This window comes from Nicotiana tabacum, chromosome 7, assembly GCF_000715075.1.
Source record: "Nicotiana tabacum cultivar K326 chromosome 7, ASM71507v2, whole genome shotgun sequence".
In the NCBI taxonomy this organism is placed as follows: domain Eukaryota; kingdom Viridiplantae; phylum Streptophyta; class Magnoliopsida; order Solanales; family Solanaceae; genus Nicotiana; species Nicotiana tabacum.
In genome coordinates this window covers 45,103,492-45,121,518 of record NC_134086.1, presented here as the reverse complement: position 1 = coordinate 45,121,518, position 18,027 = coordinate 45,103,492, and the positions used below count along the sequence as shown (strand labels likewise).

General features: G+C 35.0%; 1 protein-coding gene across 1 annotated transcript; it reads right to left on the bottom strand.

Annotated features, from left to right (window-relative positions):
* Window positions 1–8,316: 8,316 nt before the first annotated feature.
* Window positions 8,317–10,267, bottom strand: LOC107790725 (F-box/kelch-repeat protein At3g23880-like). The gene has a single exon (XM_016612682.2). It carries the CDS (start codon window positions 10,036–10,038, stop codon window positions 8,827–8,829), a length of 1,212 nt encoding a protein of 403 aa, XP_016468168.2. The 5' UTR covers window positions 10,039–10,267; the 3' UTR covers window positions 8,317–8,826.
* Between the last annotated feature and the right edge of the window lie 7,760 nt (window positions 10,268–18,027).

The window sequence follows — 18,027 nt, the reverse complement described above, 5'->3', positions numbered from 1 at the left end:
AGATATTTTATAGATAAATTATAGATTATTTATATTCTGATTGTAGATGCATTATTTTCTGTTTTCACAAATCCAAAACGACTAAAACTCCTACAAAATCTTCTGCAAAAAATGCAATTATGTCGAAAATACCAATTAAGCTACAATTGAATGGGAATTGGGATATTAAAATTCAATGTACCCAGTTTGTAGATATTTTGTAGATAAATGGTAGATTATTTGTATTCTGATTGTAGATGCTTTGTTTTCTGTTTTCAAAAAACCAAAAACGACTAAAACTTCTACAAATCTTCTGCAAAAAACAGTCTACAATTTATCTATAATTTTTCTACAATTTATCTACAATTACTGCAATTCTTCTTCTTCTTCTTCTTCTTCTTCTTCTTCTTCTTCTTCTTCTTCTTCTTCTTCTTCTTCTTCTTCTTCGAGTTTCAATCTGAAATTCAGCCAAAACCAAGTCTAAATCTTCACCAAAACCCCTCAAAATTGAGATATAAACTCCAAAACATATTTCCAATTATTTACAACAACACCCAATCAAAAGAAATAATGATTTTTGAAAACCCAAATTTGAATTCAAAGCTTCAAAGCTTTTTAATGGCTGTCAATGGTGGAATTGCTGCTCTCTTGTCTCTTTGAAGGTTTGTTCTTCTTCATTGAGAAAATTTGAAGCTGAAGGTAAATGTGTGTATGAACTTTGAAGATTTGACTTCAATTTTGATGAACTTTGTTGTTCTTCATTGATGAACTTCAACTGGAGTAAAATGGGGAACCAACTTTGTTGAAGGGTTTCTTCAATTTTTTGTGAATTTAGAAGGAGCATTTGGTTTCAAAAGATGGAAAATAGTAAAAAGAACGTGTGTATGGGTAAAACGTGGGTGGGACTGAGGGGTTAGGAGAGAGAAACATGCAAATTCCTTTAATTAAGGAGTAAAAAATGTACAATTAATTATACCCTTAATTAATTATGGTATAAAATTGGTAATTTGGTATACTAAGTGTAATTAAGTCAAACTTTAAATATTGAGGGTAATAAGGTTTCCTATGTGGCATAGGAATGTAAAAATTCCTAAAAGAAACATCCTGAATTAATGTAAAAGCAGGCCAAACTCTATAAAGGCCCAATGAGGCTGTTATAAAACGAAATCAGATAACATTGATTCTAACTATGTTATTACTGTGTATAAAAAATGAATGAATATTGTACAACAACAGCAACAATAAATCATGTATAATCTCAAAAAAGGAGTTTGGGAAGGATAATGTATACGTAGCATTACCTCTACTTTGTGAAGGTAGAGAGATGTTTCCGATAGATCCTCAGCTCAGGAGAAGCATAGTCATGACATTTGTTGAAAAGAAAATAATAATACATAAAACATGAAAAGGAAACAAAAGATGAAGTATAACTCTTAAATTAGTGTCTCGAGCCTTTGACACAGTTTTCTCAACCAATCTATATATCTATATAGAAGAGAGACATAGATCCGGTGATGTGGCGTATCCAGAGATCATCATCCATATTTATTTATTTTCTCTTATTTTTTAAAAAATCTCCTTCATTCACAAAAAGAAAAGGGGAAAAACGTTCCATGTTTTTCTGTGCAGTTATTTCAAGAAACACTTTACATTCTTGTAATTGTCAGGACAAAAAAAGACGCGCCCGTTTCAATAACCCACCTTCTTCATTACAGAATCTCTCACCCGCAATTGAAGCCGATGCTATCAGTTCCCCTCCTCCATTGGTAAAGAACTGCTTTCTTACCTTTCTCGTAATCGTAACTGTGAAAAATCAGCAGAGCCACAATATAATGTCGAATCTACAACATACTACAAGCACAAAAAAGCAATTGATACTCCCTTTTCTCTCCCCTACTGCTTTTTCTTCTCCTGATTTTCCCTTTCCCCTTTTCCATTTGAGAGTTCCCTTTTTTGTTCCCATTATTCCAGTTATGCAACTTCGTTAATATTTTAGTTTTATAATGCACCGAGGAGGTTAGATGTTGTTGGTAATTGTATTCTTATATAATGCACCGAAGGAGGTAATTGTACAAGCACTTATTGGCTAATTCTCGCATTGAAGCGTCTTTTCTAGGTTTTAACAAACACTCTCTACCATCAAGTCTGGGTTCTCTCCTTCAACAATTGTGACCAAAGGTAATCTTACCCATTTATGCTTTTTGATTTTAACTGTTATTCTTAAATTTGTGTTTAATTTTTTTGGTGAAACACTTCACTTATTCGTTCTTATCGTGTTGAACAATTCACTATTCCCTCTTCTATTACAAGGATGGCCTATAGATATCTCTCTAAAAACTTCTATTGGTTCATTTACCTCGAGGTATTATATTCTTCTACTTTAAGTTTTTGTAATTTGAAAGAAAATATATTTTCTGTTTTATGACTAACAGTTAGAGGTTATGAAGAGAAATCTTATGCGCATTGTGAACTATTTATACTGAAATTAAAAAAAAAAGTATTTAGACATTTTCTCAAGTAGGATATCAAATACTCCATGTAGCATTGTATCCTTTATTAAAATTGAACATGCAGTTGATAAAAAATTATTTCTTAAAACAGAAAATAGATTGTATGCATATATTCTCTTTTTTGTTTCCTTCGTTTAGGTGAAAAGTTGCCTCCATAAAATTTATATGCACAACTAGCATCTCTTCCTTCAGATATACACGTCAAAGGATTTTATGGTGGAATTCTTATGGTAATGTTGAATTCCACAGAGTCATCAAGGTTTCTTTTTCCTTATCTTTTTCCTTAGTTGTTATCTTTTCCCCCCTCTGATGCTATAAAGAGTGATAGTCTAATTTGACTTCCTTAAATGCTGACAATGTCTAATGTTAATTGTTGTATATATAGTGATTTAAACGGAAAAATGGCTTTGCGACTACTTATATAATACCGTTAAGAATGCCGGTGAAAGTTGATGCCCCTGGTACTATGTTTCATAGCAATTTATGGCCTTTGAATGGTGACATTGCTAGAGTGTGTTACACTTTTGTTTGATTTTTTTCCCATTGTAGCTCTTCAATGAAAGGCGTAAGAGCTGTCGGGAACAAGTGGCTGCTAAAGATTTCAGCCTCAGAAATCTGTGTTGGTAATGTCTCCCTCTCTTTCTCTTCTTTCTCCCGCATCTCTTTTTAAGATATGAAAATTGCATAATGGAGTTGCATCAACCACCATCTACAACTAAAGATATGCTTTTAAGTAGAAACAAATAAGATACTTTTACATATGTTACTTTGTACATTGCTTTTGTAGAGTTTAGATTCCTAATAAGAATGCTTCTCATTGTAAATTTGTAGTGCTTAGCGAGTGGGTTTAGCATTCCTGAACTTGAGACCCAAGTTCAAAGAAATACCAATTCCATTTGCTACACAAATGGGATACTTGGAATCCCATTCTAACTCTCTTCTTGCTTCAGAATTTTATATGAAATAAGGCAGAACATATAGATTACAGATTTGCAAAGATATTTTGTATGCCTTAAATTTTCTACTTTTCCTGATAATATGAGTACCAGATGATTAGAGTGTTGGAAAGAATGATAGAGAAAATTACTACTGCTCATGTTGCCGAAATAAAAAGGTGAACTTTGGAGATGAAAGGACAAAATAATCAACGACTTTGAAGGCAAAGAACGGGAGAGAAGAACATGTTACATTTTTTGAAATGATGACAAACAAGTTACAGAGTTTATAGGGTGAGAAGAAGAGAATTATAAAGCGATAAGTAGATATTTATACTTGGTGTAGTGGAGAAGTTGTTTGAAAACATGGATCGAAAGAACACCAAAATAAAGACCGGCTTGATCATGTTTCAGCATCAGAAAGTTTATACTTTTTCCAACCAATCCAAGGAGTGGTCCAATGTGACAAATTATACAAAAATAATATATTTTCCTTCTCGGGTTTCTCCACGATGCATATCATTTCTTTATCTAAGATAGTTATATTTGTATTAGATTCTTCAGGAGAATTTCTTGATGATATATAGTTTCATCACTTTTTTTTCTCTTTTTTCCCCTCATTATTTTCATTCATGTCCTATTGCATAGTTTCAAGGTAGAAATCGACAAGACTAAATTTGTAACATTTTTTAATTTTTTCATGTGGTTGTCTCGCCTTCTGAATTTGTTTCTTTTTTTGGATTTTTTTTTTCATATTTGGAAGAAGTTTAATTTAAAGTAACAAGGAATGCATGATATTGATGTATGAATTAATTTTATATGTGTTGTCATATGCCGCGCAAAGCGCGGACAAATTAACTAGTGTCAGAAAATTACCAACAAATGTATCACTTCATGAGCTAGCCTGTTTCAATACGTATCATTGGACAACTCTTTTTGGCTTCTTTTAACTTTTCGTTGATAAAGATAACATTATAACTAAGATCATCATAAGTAACAGATGGCACATCCACATCTAATTCAGATTAGTCTGCATACAACAGACATTTAAGGGAAGGAGAAGCTTGTTCGACATTTTGTTGTGGGGAACTTGACTTCAAGCTATCAACAATGAGATATGCAATTTCAAGCTACCAACTATATGCACATGGTAATAACATCAGTACATCACAATGAACAGTAAAACAGGGAAAAACCATGCTTCCTCATTGCGCTCCATGCGGTGAATTAGTTGCTCCTCACTAAAGGTGTACAAAGGAAACCGACAAACCGCATCAACCCGATAATTCGAGTTAAATCGAGAAAAAAAACCCGACTATGGTTTGATTTGATTTGGTTTGGTGTTGAAAAAAGAAACCCGATCATAATTGGTTTGTTTTGGTTTTAACTAAAGAAAGTCAAACCGAAACCAAACCGACCCGACATTACATATATAGAAATTTTAGATATATTTAGTATATAAATATACTTATTGTGATGTAATTTATAAATATTTCTTAAAGTTTTTCATAATTTTATCTTTTAAGGTATTATTTCAATATTGGACTTAGAACTTTTGAATGTTCCAATAAGTTTTATAGTCATTAATATTAGTAAATTAAATAAGGAATTTTTACATTCCTATGCCACATAGGAAACCTTATTACCCTCAATGTTTAAGGTTTGACTTAATTACACTTAGTATACCAAATTACCAATTCTATACTATAGTGTATTTTAAGGGTACAATTAATGCAGCGTATATCCCTCCTTAATTCAAGGTACTGTATATCCCACCCCTCCCACGTTTCTCTCTCCCAAACCCTCACCCTCACCCTCACCCACGTTTATGTACTGTAATAACATAAAGTATTGAACAACGGCGAAAAGTATGATGATTATGATGATAAGTATCCGGATTTCTTACATTGCAATTAGGAGCAGCAATCATTCAAGTTCCTGGTTACACTCATTGTTAAATGATAAATGGTCGGTTCTGAAAATATTGAAGAAAAGATTTTTAGTAAAATCATTACATCACGCTAAAGATTTTTAGCAATAGTTTTGTCAAGTTAACAGCTGCGAATAAAAAGAAAAACCAACTTTTAACTCCAGTCTAGGTAACAATGAAGAATAATAATATTACGAAGTACCATTTACCAATTCTCGACGTAATAATTTAGAAAAAAAAAAGTGATTTTCGACTTATTAATCGAATTCTCTCAACGAAACCAAATTTCAAATGGTAAAAATAGTGAATTAGTTTCATTTCCAACACGACACATGCCATCAATTTCATAGTCCCAATTCTCAAACAATATCAAATGCTATAATCTATTGCAATATTTCTTATTTTTATCACAATAATTGCATTTTTTCAGAAGATTTTGTAGAAGTTTTAGTCGTTTTGGATTTGTGAAATTAGTCGTTTTGGATTTGTGAAAACAGAAAACAATGCATCTACAATCAGAATACAAATAATCTACAATTCATCTACAAAATATCTACAATTAGGTATATTGAATTTTAATATCCCAATTCTCATTCGATTGTAGTTTAATTGGGATTTTCGACATAATTGCATTTTTTGCAGAAGATTTGTAGAAGTTTTAGTCGTTTTTTATTTGTGAAAACAAAAAACAAAGCATCTACAATTAGAATACAAATAATCTACAATTTATCTACAAAATATCTACAAACTGGGTACATTGAACTTTTATATCCCAATTACATTCAATTGTAGCATAATTGTGATTTTTGACATAATTGCGTTTTTTCAAAAGATTTGTAGAAGTTTTAGCCATTTTTTATTTGTGAAAACAGAAAATAAAGCATCTACAATCAGAATACAAATAATCTACAATTTCTGCAATATGTCTTCTTCTTCTTCGAGTTTCAATTTGAAATTCAATCAAAACCAAGTCTAATCTTCACCAAAACCCCTCAAAATTGAGATATAAACTCCAAACCATATTCCCGATTATTTTCAACAACACCCAATCCAAACAAATAATGATTTTTGAAAATCCAAATTTGAATTCAAAGCTTTTAATCTTTTTAATGACAGTCAATGGTGGAAAATATCTGGAAGAATATTTACTTCCATAATTGTAGCGCGCCTAAATAGGAATATCTGGAAGAATATTTAGTTCCAGATTTGTAGCGCGTCTAATTAGGAAGGAATCAGCTCCTAATAATTGGTATTTAATGAATGGTATATATTTTGTAGAATAACTGTGAACATGACGGGTAAATATGAAACTATGCACATTTTTGGTAATAAGATTTCATATATGGTATAGGAAGGAAAAAGTCTCATTAAATAATGCTAATAAAAGTCCAAACCAAAATCAAATCAATACTAATGCTAACAAAAGATATTCAATTCAATACTACGAACGGAAATGTATTGAATATCTATTTTTTGTTTTGCAATAATTTAGATAAAAATGCATAACCTATTTTTATTTTTTCTTTAGCGTTTAGTCATGTAATTAATACTCTCTTATTAGTCTACTTATTTTAGCATGACTTAGTACTTTTAGATTATGCTTATTTTATTATGGCTTTTTAATTAGCAATATTCATATTACATAATTTTATTATCTTTATTGTAGAATATTTTAGGATAATGTCATGACACATCTCATATTTCGTATTATTTTCTTGGAAAATACTTTATATAGTTGTATCTTACTAGAATTAAAGAAATATTTTGAGCATAATTGATATGTTTTGTTCTACGAAGATTTTATCGGGGAAAAAACCCCGAAAAAAATCCGAATAACCCGAAAACCCGAAAAAATCCGAGAGTGAAAAACCCGAGTTTATTGGTTTGGTTTGATTTTTAGATTTAATAACCCGATACAATTGGTTTGGTTTGATAATTGTAAAATCCGGACCAACCCAACCCGACCTAGGTACACCCCTACTCCTCGCATAGCTTTTCACTTCCTGAAAGTTCAACATACAAAATAGTTAATAAAGAACCTCATTGACATCTCATGTGACAAGTAAGAGCAGTGTACAACTAGAAAGCAACACATGAAGAACTAGCCTCGACATAGTCTACATTTAACAAGTACCAAACATAAGCTCCTGGCCATGCATTTAAACAAAAAAGACAAGCTCCATTTCCCCACATTTGAGATATCTCAGAGGTGCTTCGGCTCACGTTCTAAGCAGTGAAGATGAACAAACACAGGTGGTTAAGTTATCTGAACCTTAACTAAATATACAATTACAGTAATCTCGGCCTCCGTCTTATTTCTCCTCTCTTTCCTCAATTTAGTATCTCGCAAAGGATGGAATTCAACAAGTAGAACCACAACAATAAATAAATCCATAAGTGTCAAATTCTTGAAGTTAATTTCCTACAAGGATTAGCTATTTTTCATTACTTGTATATGCTTCACAACATTGAGTTTGCACAGATTTCACAAAGTTCCAATAAAAAGTTGCTTCATAACAAAATAGAGTTCACCTTGAAATGTATTAAACAAGGCTATTCATTTCTCACTTGATGAAACATAACCATAGCACCTAAGAAACATTTGCCACTCTATTTAGAAACAAGATAAAAGACTTCTTTATAGCAGGGAAATTTCTTGTTTAAAAAACCAAAGATGAAAAGAATTTGCACTGTAGTAACTTAGAAGACAGGACCATCTTTAACAAAAGCTCTAAATGCCATTTTTTTAGTAGATTCCCCTGTTCGCTGGAACCTCCACTCTACTCTAGTGATCATAACAGCGAAATCCGTCTCCTCAACTGCTTTCTCCTTCCAACTCACTTTTGTTCAAATTGACATTAAACTGAAGAAGATTCCACCATTGATTGACCAAATATGTACTCCTAACAGAATGTGGAGATAGTCCCAAAGAAAATTAACAGTAAGCTATAAGCAGCAGGGAGAAACACAAAAACTGGATGTTTTACTTTTAACTCTTATTACACAGTTCCCATATGTCTCTTTCACCATACTAAGTTTCATCTAAGAAGACTAGTAAAAGTAAGCCGTAGATCAAATAATAACCCTGTCAAGCGTTATGCACATTCCCCTGTCATGATTTCCGTGGCTCTGGTGCTCTTTAAGCTGACTTTTTCTAGGGCAAAAACCCCCTTACGAAACTTCTCAAGAATTAAAAAGTATATGTCCAATGCTATCTACTTAGTGTTAGACACTAAAAACTACAACCAAATAGTTGTTCTTGCGACAAATGTGTTTCTTGGAATTAAGCAAAACTGAAAAACGACAAACAAGATATCCAGGAAGATGTATTGTAAAGATGTCCCATATGCGACATCTTGTTCTATATTTGACAAAGAAACAGGATAAAACAGTATTTATAAAAACTGCATAAAAGAGAGCTCTTGCAATGTGTAAATCACAGGATTGTCATTCATCTGAGCTTCTGCAGCCTTCACTGTTCTTGTGTCATTGGTTCAGTTTGTAGAAGGGGACAAACTAGGCTTTCAATGTAGATTTCCGCCTCAAGACATGCATCAAAGTTAGTCACCTCTGGATATTTGATCGAATCATCATCAGGATTGTATTTCATGAAAATTGATCCAAACACAAGCAAAATTTCACCTTTATTTGACATGCACAGGGGTGGAGAAAACATATACTTCCCAGGATCGTTAGGACATCTGATGGAATACATTTTTGTCCAAGACTCTTTAACGCCATAATCCTTCATAACCCACACCTCTGCCCAAGTTCTCTGATAATTACAAAGCACGCAAAGATCATCTCCCAAAACCCCCAATACAAAATCAATTCTTCCTTCTCCATAGCAGGGCTGCTCCACCTTTCCCCATTTCTCATCAGTCAAATCAATAGAAATGATTTCCCAGCCATTATACATGCCAAGACCAGCAGTAGTAGCCCAATGAAGCTTCCCGTTCACAAACTTACCCGAATCATTCAGTAATACCCCACCCTGATAATCATCAACATTTCTCCAAGAATCACTCTTTAGACCATATATTTTGACCTCAACATCATACGAACCGCCAGAACCAAAAGTACAGAAAATACCCACTACCTTATAATCATCATGAAGCTCATCGTATCCAAAACCATACATGAAATAGTAACCACACTTTAATGTAGGTCTAGAGTCAGGCAATTTCTTGAACTTCCTAATAGATGGATTCCATAAAAACAAGGCATTTTCCTCAATGGCAAGACAAATCATGCCATTGATAGAACCCACAATCCAAACAGATTGATGAGGGTTTTTCATGGGATAATCCAAGTCCAACGCCTCAGTAACAGAACCATAAAGTAAAGAACTAAGGGAACAGTCCTTAAGATTGTATTCAGGTTGAACAAAACTCAAAATAACCCTTTGATGGGTATAGTCCTTGTTATTAGCAGATATACTAAGATGGGTCTTGACAAATCCAGAGCTAGATATTAGAGAAAGCCACGATTTTGAAACACACCTGAATTTCAAGAGGGTTTTCACAGGAAGCCTTAAGAGGATTTCAGTGATGAGTTCAGCTGGGAGAATAGGGATTTTAAAGCTTGAATCTTGCATTGAAGTTGACGGAAATTGAGCAATATGATTTGTGGGTCTGCTCCGCTTTGAGTGTAGATGGGGGGCTTCATCTTCCTCGGATTCCATTTGGGTTTGCACCAATTTGAGTTTCTTGGAAATCTCAGTAGTCTTACACGTTATTTCCCAAATTGCTGTGGAGTGTTTGGTTTATCCTGTAGACTATCCTTTTGGCCCTAATTCTGATTAAAGTGATGAACTTCCCTAAACTTTGAATACAATAATTTGTCTTTTCATTTGTTTTGTAGCGGTTGATGGCGATTGGCTTTGTTTTCGAAAACATAAATTGACGGTGGAAGAAAAACAAAACACAGACACTGTTTCAGTTTCAGTTTTTGGAAAAGCTGAATAACATTGTGTAGTTTTTAGAAAAATTGAAAACAATTCACCAACTTTTTTTCACAGTCAAAAATTTAATTAAAATTTCACAAAAAAAATCAAAATAATAAATACTATAAAACACAAATTTTAATTAAAAGCATATTTAGAATAATGTTTGACATTCTCTCTGCCGAATAATAAATAGATTAGTGTCGCACAAAGTGTGTTTGTGTGAGTAGAGAAATATCTATTGTGCCTTATTGTGTTACATCTTAGAAGTTATACAAAAAACGCACATTAATATTACACAAAATAAAATAGAGTGTGTGTGTGAGTGTATATTCCAAAAAAGTGCGGAATAATTCTGTCTTATTACTCTATCCGGTCTACTTACATTAGGTGACACTCCTTTTATAATTCCTATTATTCCAATTCATGTGATATCTTTTTATTACTCCATTTAATAAAAAAGACACTTATTATAGTTAAAAATAATTAACTTAAATCTCCTATTTTATTGTTGGGTCCAAACGCACGCGCAAGTATATGCGATTGACAAGTAATAAAATGATGAGAAAGTATCGTCTCACAAGTATTTATGATTAACTCTCGTCCAATCTAAACTACTTATGAGTTTAGTGCTCAAGCAGTTATGAAGAAGATGATTGTGATTTATACTACTAAAATTTACTACTAAACAAGCAAACAATTCAAAGGTATAAAGCAAACACTTAGAAAGGATTCAATGAGATGGGGATATTCCGGGGTTATGGGATTAATGTTTTTCCTATTGCATTCTTTCGGTTGATTTAATCACTTGATTTATCTAATTTATTGTTTAACAGGGTTTATTATGCCCGCAAAATTCTTTCGACGTTTTGCTCACCTATTCAAGTTAACCTAATACTATATGTCTATAGAATTAGAATTAATAAGAATGCATGTATATTTCCTGCAAAAGTAACCAAGTAAGGCAACTGGAATATGTTTATCCTAATCGCGAATCTATTCCCCGATGCCCGGATACAAAACTCACTCTACTCAATCTTATGTACAATCTATAGTTGCCACTTTCGAGTTCAATTATAAATTTGTAGATAGTATTCTACTGTTAGCTACACAATAGAATAATTAAGTGTAAGATTAAATAAACAAATTAATATGATAATTCAAGCAAAATAATCAACTGTCAAACAACAATAGTCAAATACAACCCATAACCCCAGAATAATGACGTTCTTAGTCACTCATGTTTGTAACAACAATCAAAGTATTATAAAATGCAGGGTAAATAGTAGATCCTTATGGTCCGGCTCTTCTCCGAACCCCCGCGCATAGCGGGAGATTAGTGTACTGGGCCGCCTGATCACATCCAAATGTACACCTCAATAGAGATATGTAACAGTCGTTTGCAATAATAAAAACTCAACTAAGAGTCGGGTCGAATCCACATGGTGCTAAGATGGGAGTTAGGGGTATATATTTCAATGTGAGAAATTGGACTATGCAGATTGTACTTCCACAATTATGATTTATTTTCTATTTTTAATGTTACTCTAATGATTGCAAAGTAAAGAAAGAAAACTAGAGATAATTATTTTTAAGGTTTTTCCAAATGGATAAAAATCCTAGGGATGTGACCATGACCTAGGTGTTTGCTTAATAGGAATGACTTTAATGTTTGTTTCGTTTATTGGGGTATATTATAGCTATCAACTCTAATTTATTCACTCAATACCTCTCGGTCAGAGAGTGGTTTTGCGCAAATTGGCTTTCTCAAGACCAAATGGGTATAACTCAAAATAGCTGATAAGAGCTCAAGTCGGGTTATTATTATCTCTAGGTTGAGCCCTTTAATTGAGTTAATCAATCTCTTAATTGACTCAATTCCTTGTTAGCTAAGTTATCCTAAATTAGGTCTCTCTTTCTCGCATAGAGACTAAGTTAAATAGGCATGAACTAATATGTGCAACCATTAATTCTACAATTAAAGGATGAACTAAGCTAAATAATAAACACTGAATCATAAACAAACACTAAATTGGATACCCATAAAGTTTACACACTAGGTTTGGGTCACAATCCTAGTAAAAGTTTAGCTACTCATACTGGATTTTGAAGAAAATAAGGAAGAACAACTAATTAAACTCATAATGGAAGCTAAAAATGATTAAATCTATTGTAAATACACCAAAGCAAAGTAAAACTTCATAAAATAGCAAAGAAAAATGGCTACAACAATTTCAGAGGTTCAAACTTGACCTAATTTTGTGAAACTCGTCTATTTATACAAGGCTGAAAATCCGGGATAAAAATATCCCTCGGGAGGTTCTGCGGCCGCACAATTCCTTGTGTGATCCGCAGATTACTTCATCTAGCAAGAACTGGAGTTCTGCGGTCGCACATTTCTGAACTGCAACCGCAAGGCAACTCTTCTGCGATCTGCAATACTAGGATTGTGGCCGGAAGGCAATTTTCTGCGGCCGCACAAATCTTGTGCGGTCCGCAATTCAGTGAGGCTCTAGACTTGGTCTTTTTTTCATACTCTCGCGGCCGTACAATTCATGTGCAGTCCGTAATTTGCGCAAATGTCTGCTACATTTTCCTTCTTTGTTTGCGGCTACAGATGGAATTCTATGGTTTGCAATTTCTTCTGCAACTGCAGAATTCTTTCTGCGGACCGCACATTGTATGCTTCTACACCTTTTATTGCCTTGTGCTTGGACTACTCCTTTTTTAGTCGGATTTCATCTCAGGAGCCTAACTTCAGTATTCCTGCAATTTTGTACAATTTTATTAGTTTCGAGAACACAATTCAATATTTTTATACTAAAACAAAAGCTAAAAAGCGCTAATAAGCAGTCAAAATTTTCACTTATCAACTCCCCCAAACTTAAGTCTTTGCTTGTCCTCAAGCAAATAAATTAGTTCTCACCTCCAAAAGTTAAGGATCATTTCTGCGAGTGGAAGGTGAGCCATTTACACGTTAGTTGGGACCAACAATTACCCACACTACTCATGTATTATCAACAAGGCTATAAGTTAAACATTTATGCACATATAGTTCTAATGTGATATTTGAGCTTTAAGAATTGACTTAACTCATCAAGGACTCTTGCTCTATCATGTAGGTCATGGTGGACTCTAAACTCTTCCTCCTCTACTTTCTATTTGCTTGGCTCACTTAAGAAATTAGCACTCAATCCAAAGATTTATGAAATGTTTACTCATCTCTCTCAATAGAATGTCACAAGTAAGGCTCTAAGTACAATAGGTTTGCCCCTCATGTAGATCGCCACTAATGTAATCTCACTCGGCTTGAATTCAAGTAGAACTTCTATCGGGATGTAATGAAGGCTTTTGGATTAGGGTTGGATACATTATGGGTGAGTGGTTACACCTTTCCTTAAGCACTCTACTCTTCATTTCTCGGCTCACACTTTGCCAATTCCTTGAGGCACTTTCTTTTCCTTGGGGACTAGAGAGACTTAACATCACTCTTTCTTGATCATTACATTTATTTTCCCCCTCTTTGATTTCTCCATGTTTGGGATCATTGCCTCCCTTTGAATCCCTTCAACTCTTCTATTTATTCACTTTTTTTTTTGCGTTTTCCTTTTTGTTCTTTTTCATTTTTCTTTTTTTTTTCTTGCATTTCCTTCTCATCATTTCTTTTCTCTTTTTGTGCCTTGATACCTTTTTCAAGTTCCTCATCTCTCCCCCCCAAACTTATATTTCTAGCCTCTTGTTTCACAAGAGTGTTAAGGAAAGCTCGGGTGCCAAGAGAGGGTCACGACAAAATAGGTAAAGAGTTGTAACATGGTTATCAAATAAGAGAGGCTCGAGGTTCAAAGGGGTTGACTAAGGATAATGACATTGGTTGGCAATAGAGAACTCAAACGGGCCAAGGAGGGCCTACAATCACATTCCAAACCAAGAAAAACTTAGGATTTCGCCTTGAAACATATTCGGGGCAAGTTCTAGACCCTTCGCACGGGTACTTGGGACTAGCAATAATTCATCTCACCCCTCATGCAACCGGATTGTTATAGAGGAAAGAGTCGAGGGCCCACAACGACCTCATTCAAATTTAAAAATCACTATGGTTCAATTAAACCACTTGATGGTTGCCAAAGTCAACACAAGAGTCACAAAGTCACTAACTAGAGCTATTTCTTTCAAAAACCTTATTTTTAACCATAAGCACATAGTTAAATGTGTTGGTACTAAATGAAGCACGTTTGACTCTTCGAGCATGACTCAATTAGGTCTTTTTATTCATTACTACTACTATTATTACCTAAACACCAAAAACAGACTCATTCCCTTAAGAAGGTTGTTACATCATCCATCATTGGTACGAGTCATCCGGTTCACACAATAACTACCTTTGGAAAAGAACCGTGGCATTAAGAAAATCAAAGACCTATTATCTACTAGAACATACAAAGAAGCTACTAAATCAAACAAAGAAACTACTAACTCAAACCAAAAACTTCACAAAAAAATAAAAATAAACAAGCTAATAAACAAAAACTACTGAATATACATAATGAGAGAAAAAGAGAGAATATATATAGAATAAGAAAGAGAAAGAAAATAATATCAGGTTATTATAGTCCAATTTTCTCAGAATGTACCAAATAAGATCAAATAAAATTCATCCCTCTCCCTCCCCTAAATAAAAATAAGCATTGTCCCCAATGCTTAACAAAATAAGAGTAAAAGAGGCGAAAGAGTGAAAAAAATTCCTTATGGCTCTTTGGACAACTCTTATCCAACTGGATCTCATCATCCTCAACTCTGGGAGTGACTGGGTTGGTGAACATCTAACGCACTGCCTCGGCAATGTTAGTAGTAAAGTCTGGCTCCTCAAACTAGCCAGTTGGTGCCACTGGTGCTTATTGTGCTATAGGATCTATGCCTGAAGGATGCGGGTCAATCAACATATCGAAAGGGATTCTCCGGGTGCAGCAAGCTTTGTAACCTGTCTCTGGAGCTTGTCCACTGACTTCTTGGTGGCTTGGGACTTGCTCATCTTCTTTACCTCTTTCCCAGCTCTTTGATCCCTAACCCATGTTGTACCAAGGTAGCCTTGATGGTGTTCTAGTTCTCCAGGAGCTTCTTCAATGTCTCTTCAACTAACGGGGGAATCTGAGGTGCCTGAACAGAAGATTGTGAGCAACTATATTGGATAAGTCAAACAGTGTGGTTGTCTACATCCAGTTGTTGAGGCTCGCTAATGTTTAGGAGACTTATAGTGCAGAAAGTGGGGCAGTAGGCATGGGCACCGGCTCAAAACCGAGATGGAAGCTGTGGTAGGGACTGTAGTAGGGGCTGAAAATGCTGGTTGAGGTATGGCTGCAACACTAGATGAAGGAACGGCTGAAGTGGATGGAATATCAACTGCCTCAGTAGAGACCATAGTTGGCTCATCATACTGGCTCGCAGTGGTAGGAGGTGAAGTTAAACGTGCAACCCTCACGTTATCCAATTCATTCAAATTTGCAACCTTCAAGTTGCTATATCCCAATCAAGATTCAACTTCTTTAGAGCTCACATGGCCTTGTGCTCTAGTTCCACTGGAAGATGACAAGTTTTTTTGAACACTAACTGGTATGGCGACATTCCAATAGGTATTTTGTAAGTCGTCTGATAAGCCCATATTGCATCATCAAGTTTCTTGGACCAATCCATCCGGTTAGCATTCACTGTATTGGAAAAAATATTCTTTATCTCCCGGTTGGATACTTCCACTTGACCACTAGCTTGTGGATGATAGGGGGTTGTGACTTTATGAGTAACCCTATACTTGCTAAGTAAAATGGCGAAAGCCTTGTTGCAAAAATGTGACCGTCTATTGGTTAGATAAGCCAACGAAGTACCAAACATTGTGAAAATATTCTTCTTCAACCGCCACCACACTTCTTGCCTTATTGTTGGGTAGAGCAACGACCTCAACCCATTTAGACACATAATCAACCGCGACCAATATGTAGATGTTTCCACAAGAACTCACAAAAGGACCCATGAAGTCAATACCCCACACATCAAAAATATCAATCTCCAAAATGGCAGTGAGAGGCATTTTATTTTTCTTTGAGATTCCACCGGCCCATTGAAATTCGTCACATCTTTTTACTAACTCACCAGCATCCTTGTAAAGAGTGGGCCAATAGAAACCGCAATTTAGCACTTTTGCCACCGTTCTTTCTCCACCATGATGACCACCATATGGAAAAGAATGACAAGCTCCAAGAATTTCACATTGCTTTTTTCCGGTACACAACTTCTAATCACCCCATCCGTACAAATCCAAAAAAGGTATGGTTCATCCCAATAATAATCTTGACAATCCCGTTTGAGCTTCTTCATTTGGTTTGAAAAGAACTCATCGGGGATGATCCCACACACAAGAAATTTTGCTAGATCCGCGAACCACGATACTTATTTCATTGAAATACCCAAGAGTTGATCATCGGGGAAGGAGTCATTGATTTCAAGGCCATCACGCGGCCTCCCCTCCTCCTCTAAACGAGACAAGTGGTCCGCCACATGGTTTTCACTCCCTTTTTTATCTTGTATGTCAATATCAAATTCTTGCAACAAGAGCACCCATCTCATCAACCGAGCTTTGGAATCTTTCTTGCTCATAAGATAATGAAGTGTCGCATGATCTGTGTGGACAATGACCTTGGCACCTATCAAGTACGGGTGGAACTTCTTAATTGCAAACATAATGGAAAGGAGATCTTTCTCCGTAACAATGTACTTGACTTGGGCACTATTCATGGTCTTACTAGCATAAAATACCGAGTAAAAAAATCTTGTTGATGTGTTACCCCAAAACAGCCCCAATCGCTACGTCACTTGCATTGTACATGAGTTCAAAGGGGACACTCCAATTTGGAGGGCTGATGATAGGAGTAGCTGTCAACTTAAACTTTAACAATTCAAAAGCTCTCATACAGTCATTATTGATGTTAAACATAGCATCTTTCTCAAGGAGCTTGCACAACAGGTCACCACCTTAGAAAAATCTTTTAAGAAACGTCGGTAGAACCCCGTGTGGTCTAAGAAACTCCACACACTCTTCACTGAAGTCGGAGGTGTAAGTTTAAAAATCACCTCAATCTTTGCATTGTCAACTACAATTCAATTCTTTGCGATTTTGTGGTCAAGGAAAATGCCTTCCTCGACCATGAAATTACACTTCTCCCAACTGAGCACAAAAATTTTTTCTTCACATCTTGCCAACACTTTATCTAAATTTGCAAGACAATATCAAAAGAATCTCCAACTATCGAGGAGTCATCCATGAAAACTCCAAGGTAGTCCTCCACCATGTCCGTGAAGATAGCCATCATACAGCTTTGAAAAGTCATCGGTCCATTGCACAAACCAAATGGCATCTGTTTGAAGGCGAAAGTACCATAGGGATATGTAAAGGTTGTTTTCTCTTGATTCTATGGAGCAATAAGGATTTGGTTGTAGCCGGAATACCCATCAAGAAAGCAATAGAAAGAACGACCGGCCAACCTATCAAACATTTGGTCTAAGAAAGGAAGTGGAAAACGATCCTTCCTTGTGACTTTGTTAAGCTTGCGATAGTCCATACACACTCTCCAACTGGTCACTGTTCTTGTAGGAATAAACTCATTCTTGTCATTGGTGACCACCATCATGCCCCCTTCTTTGGGACACATTGAATCGAAGAGGTCCACGAACTATCGAAAA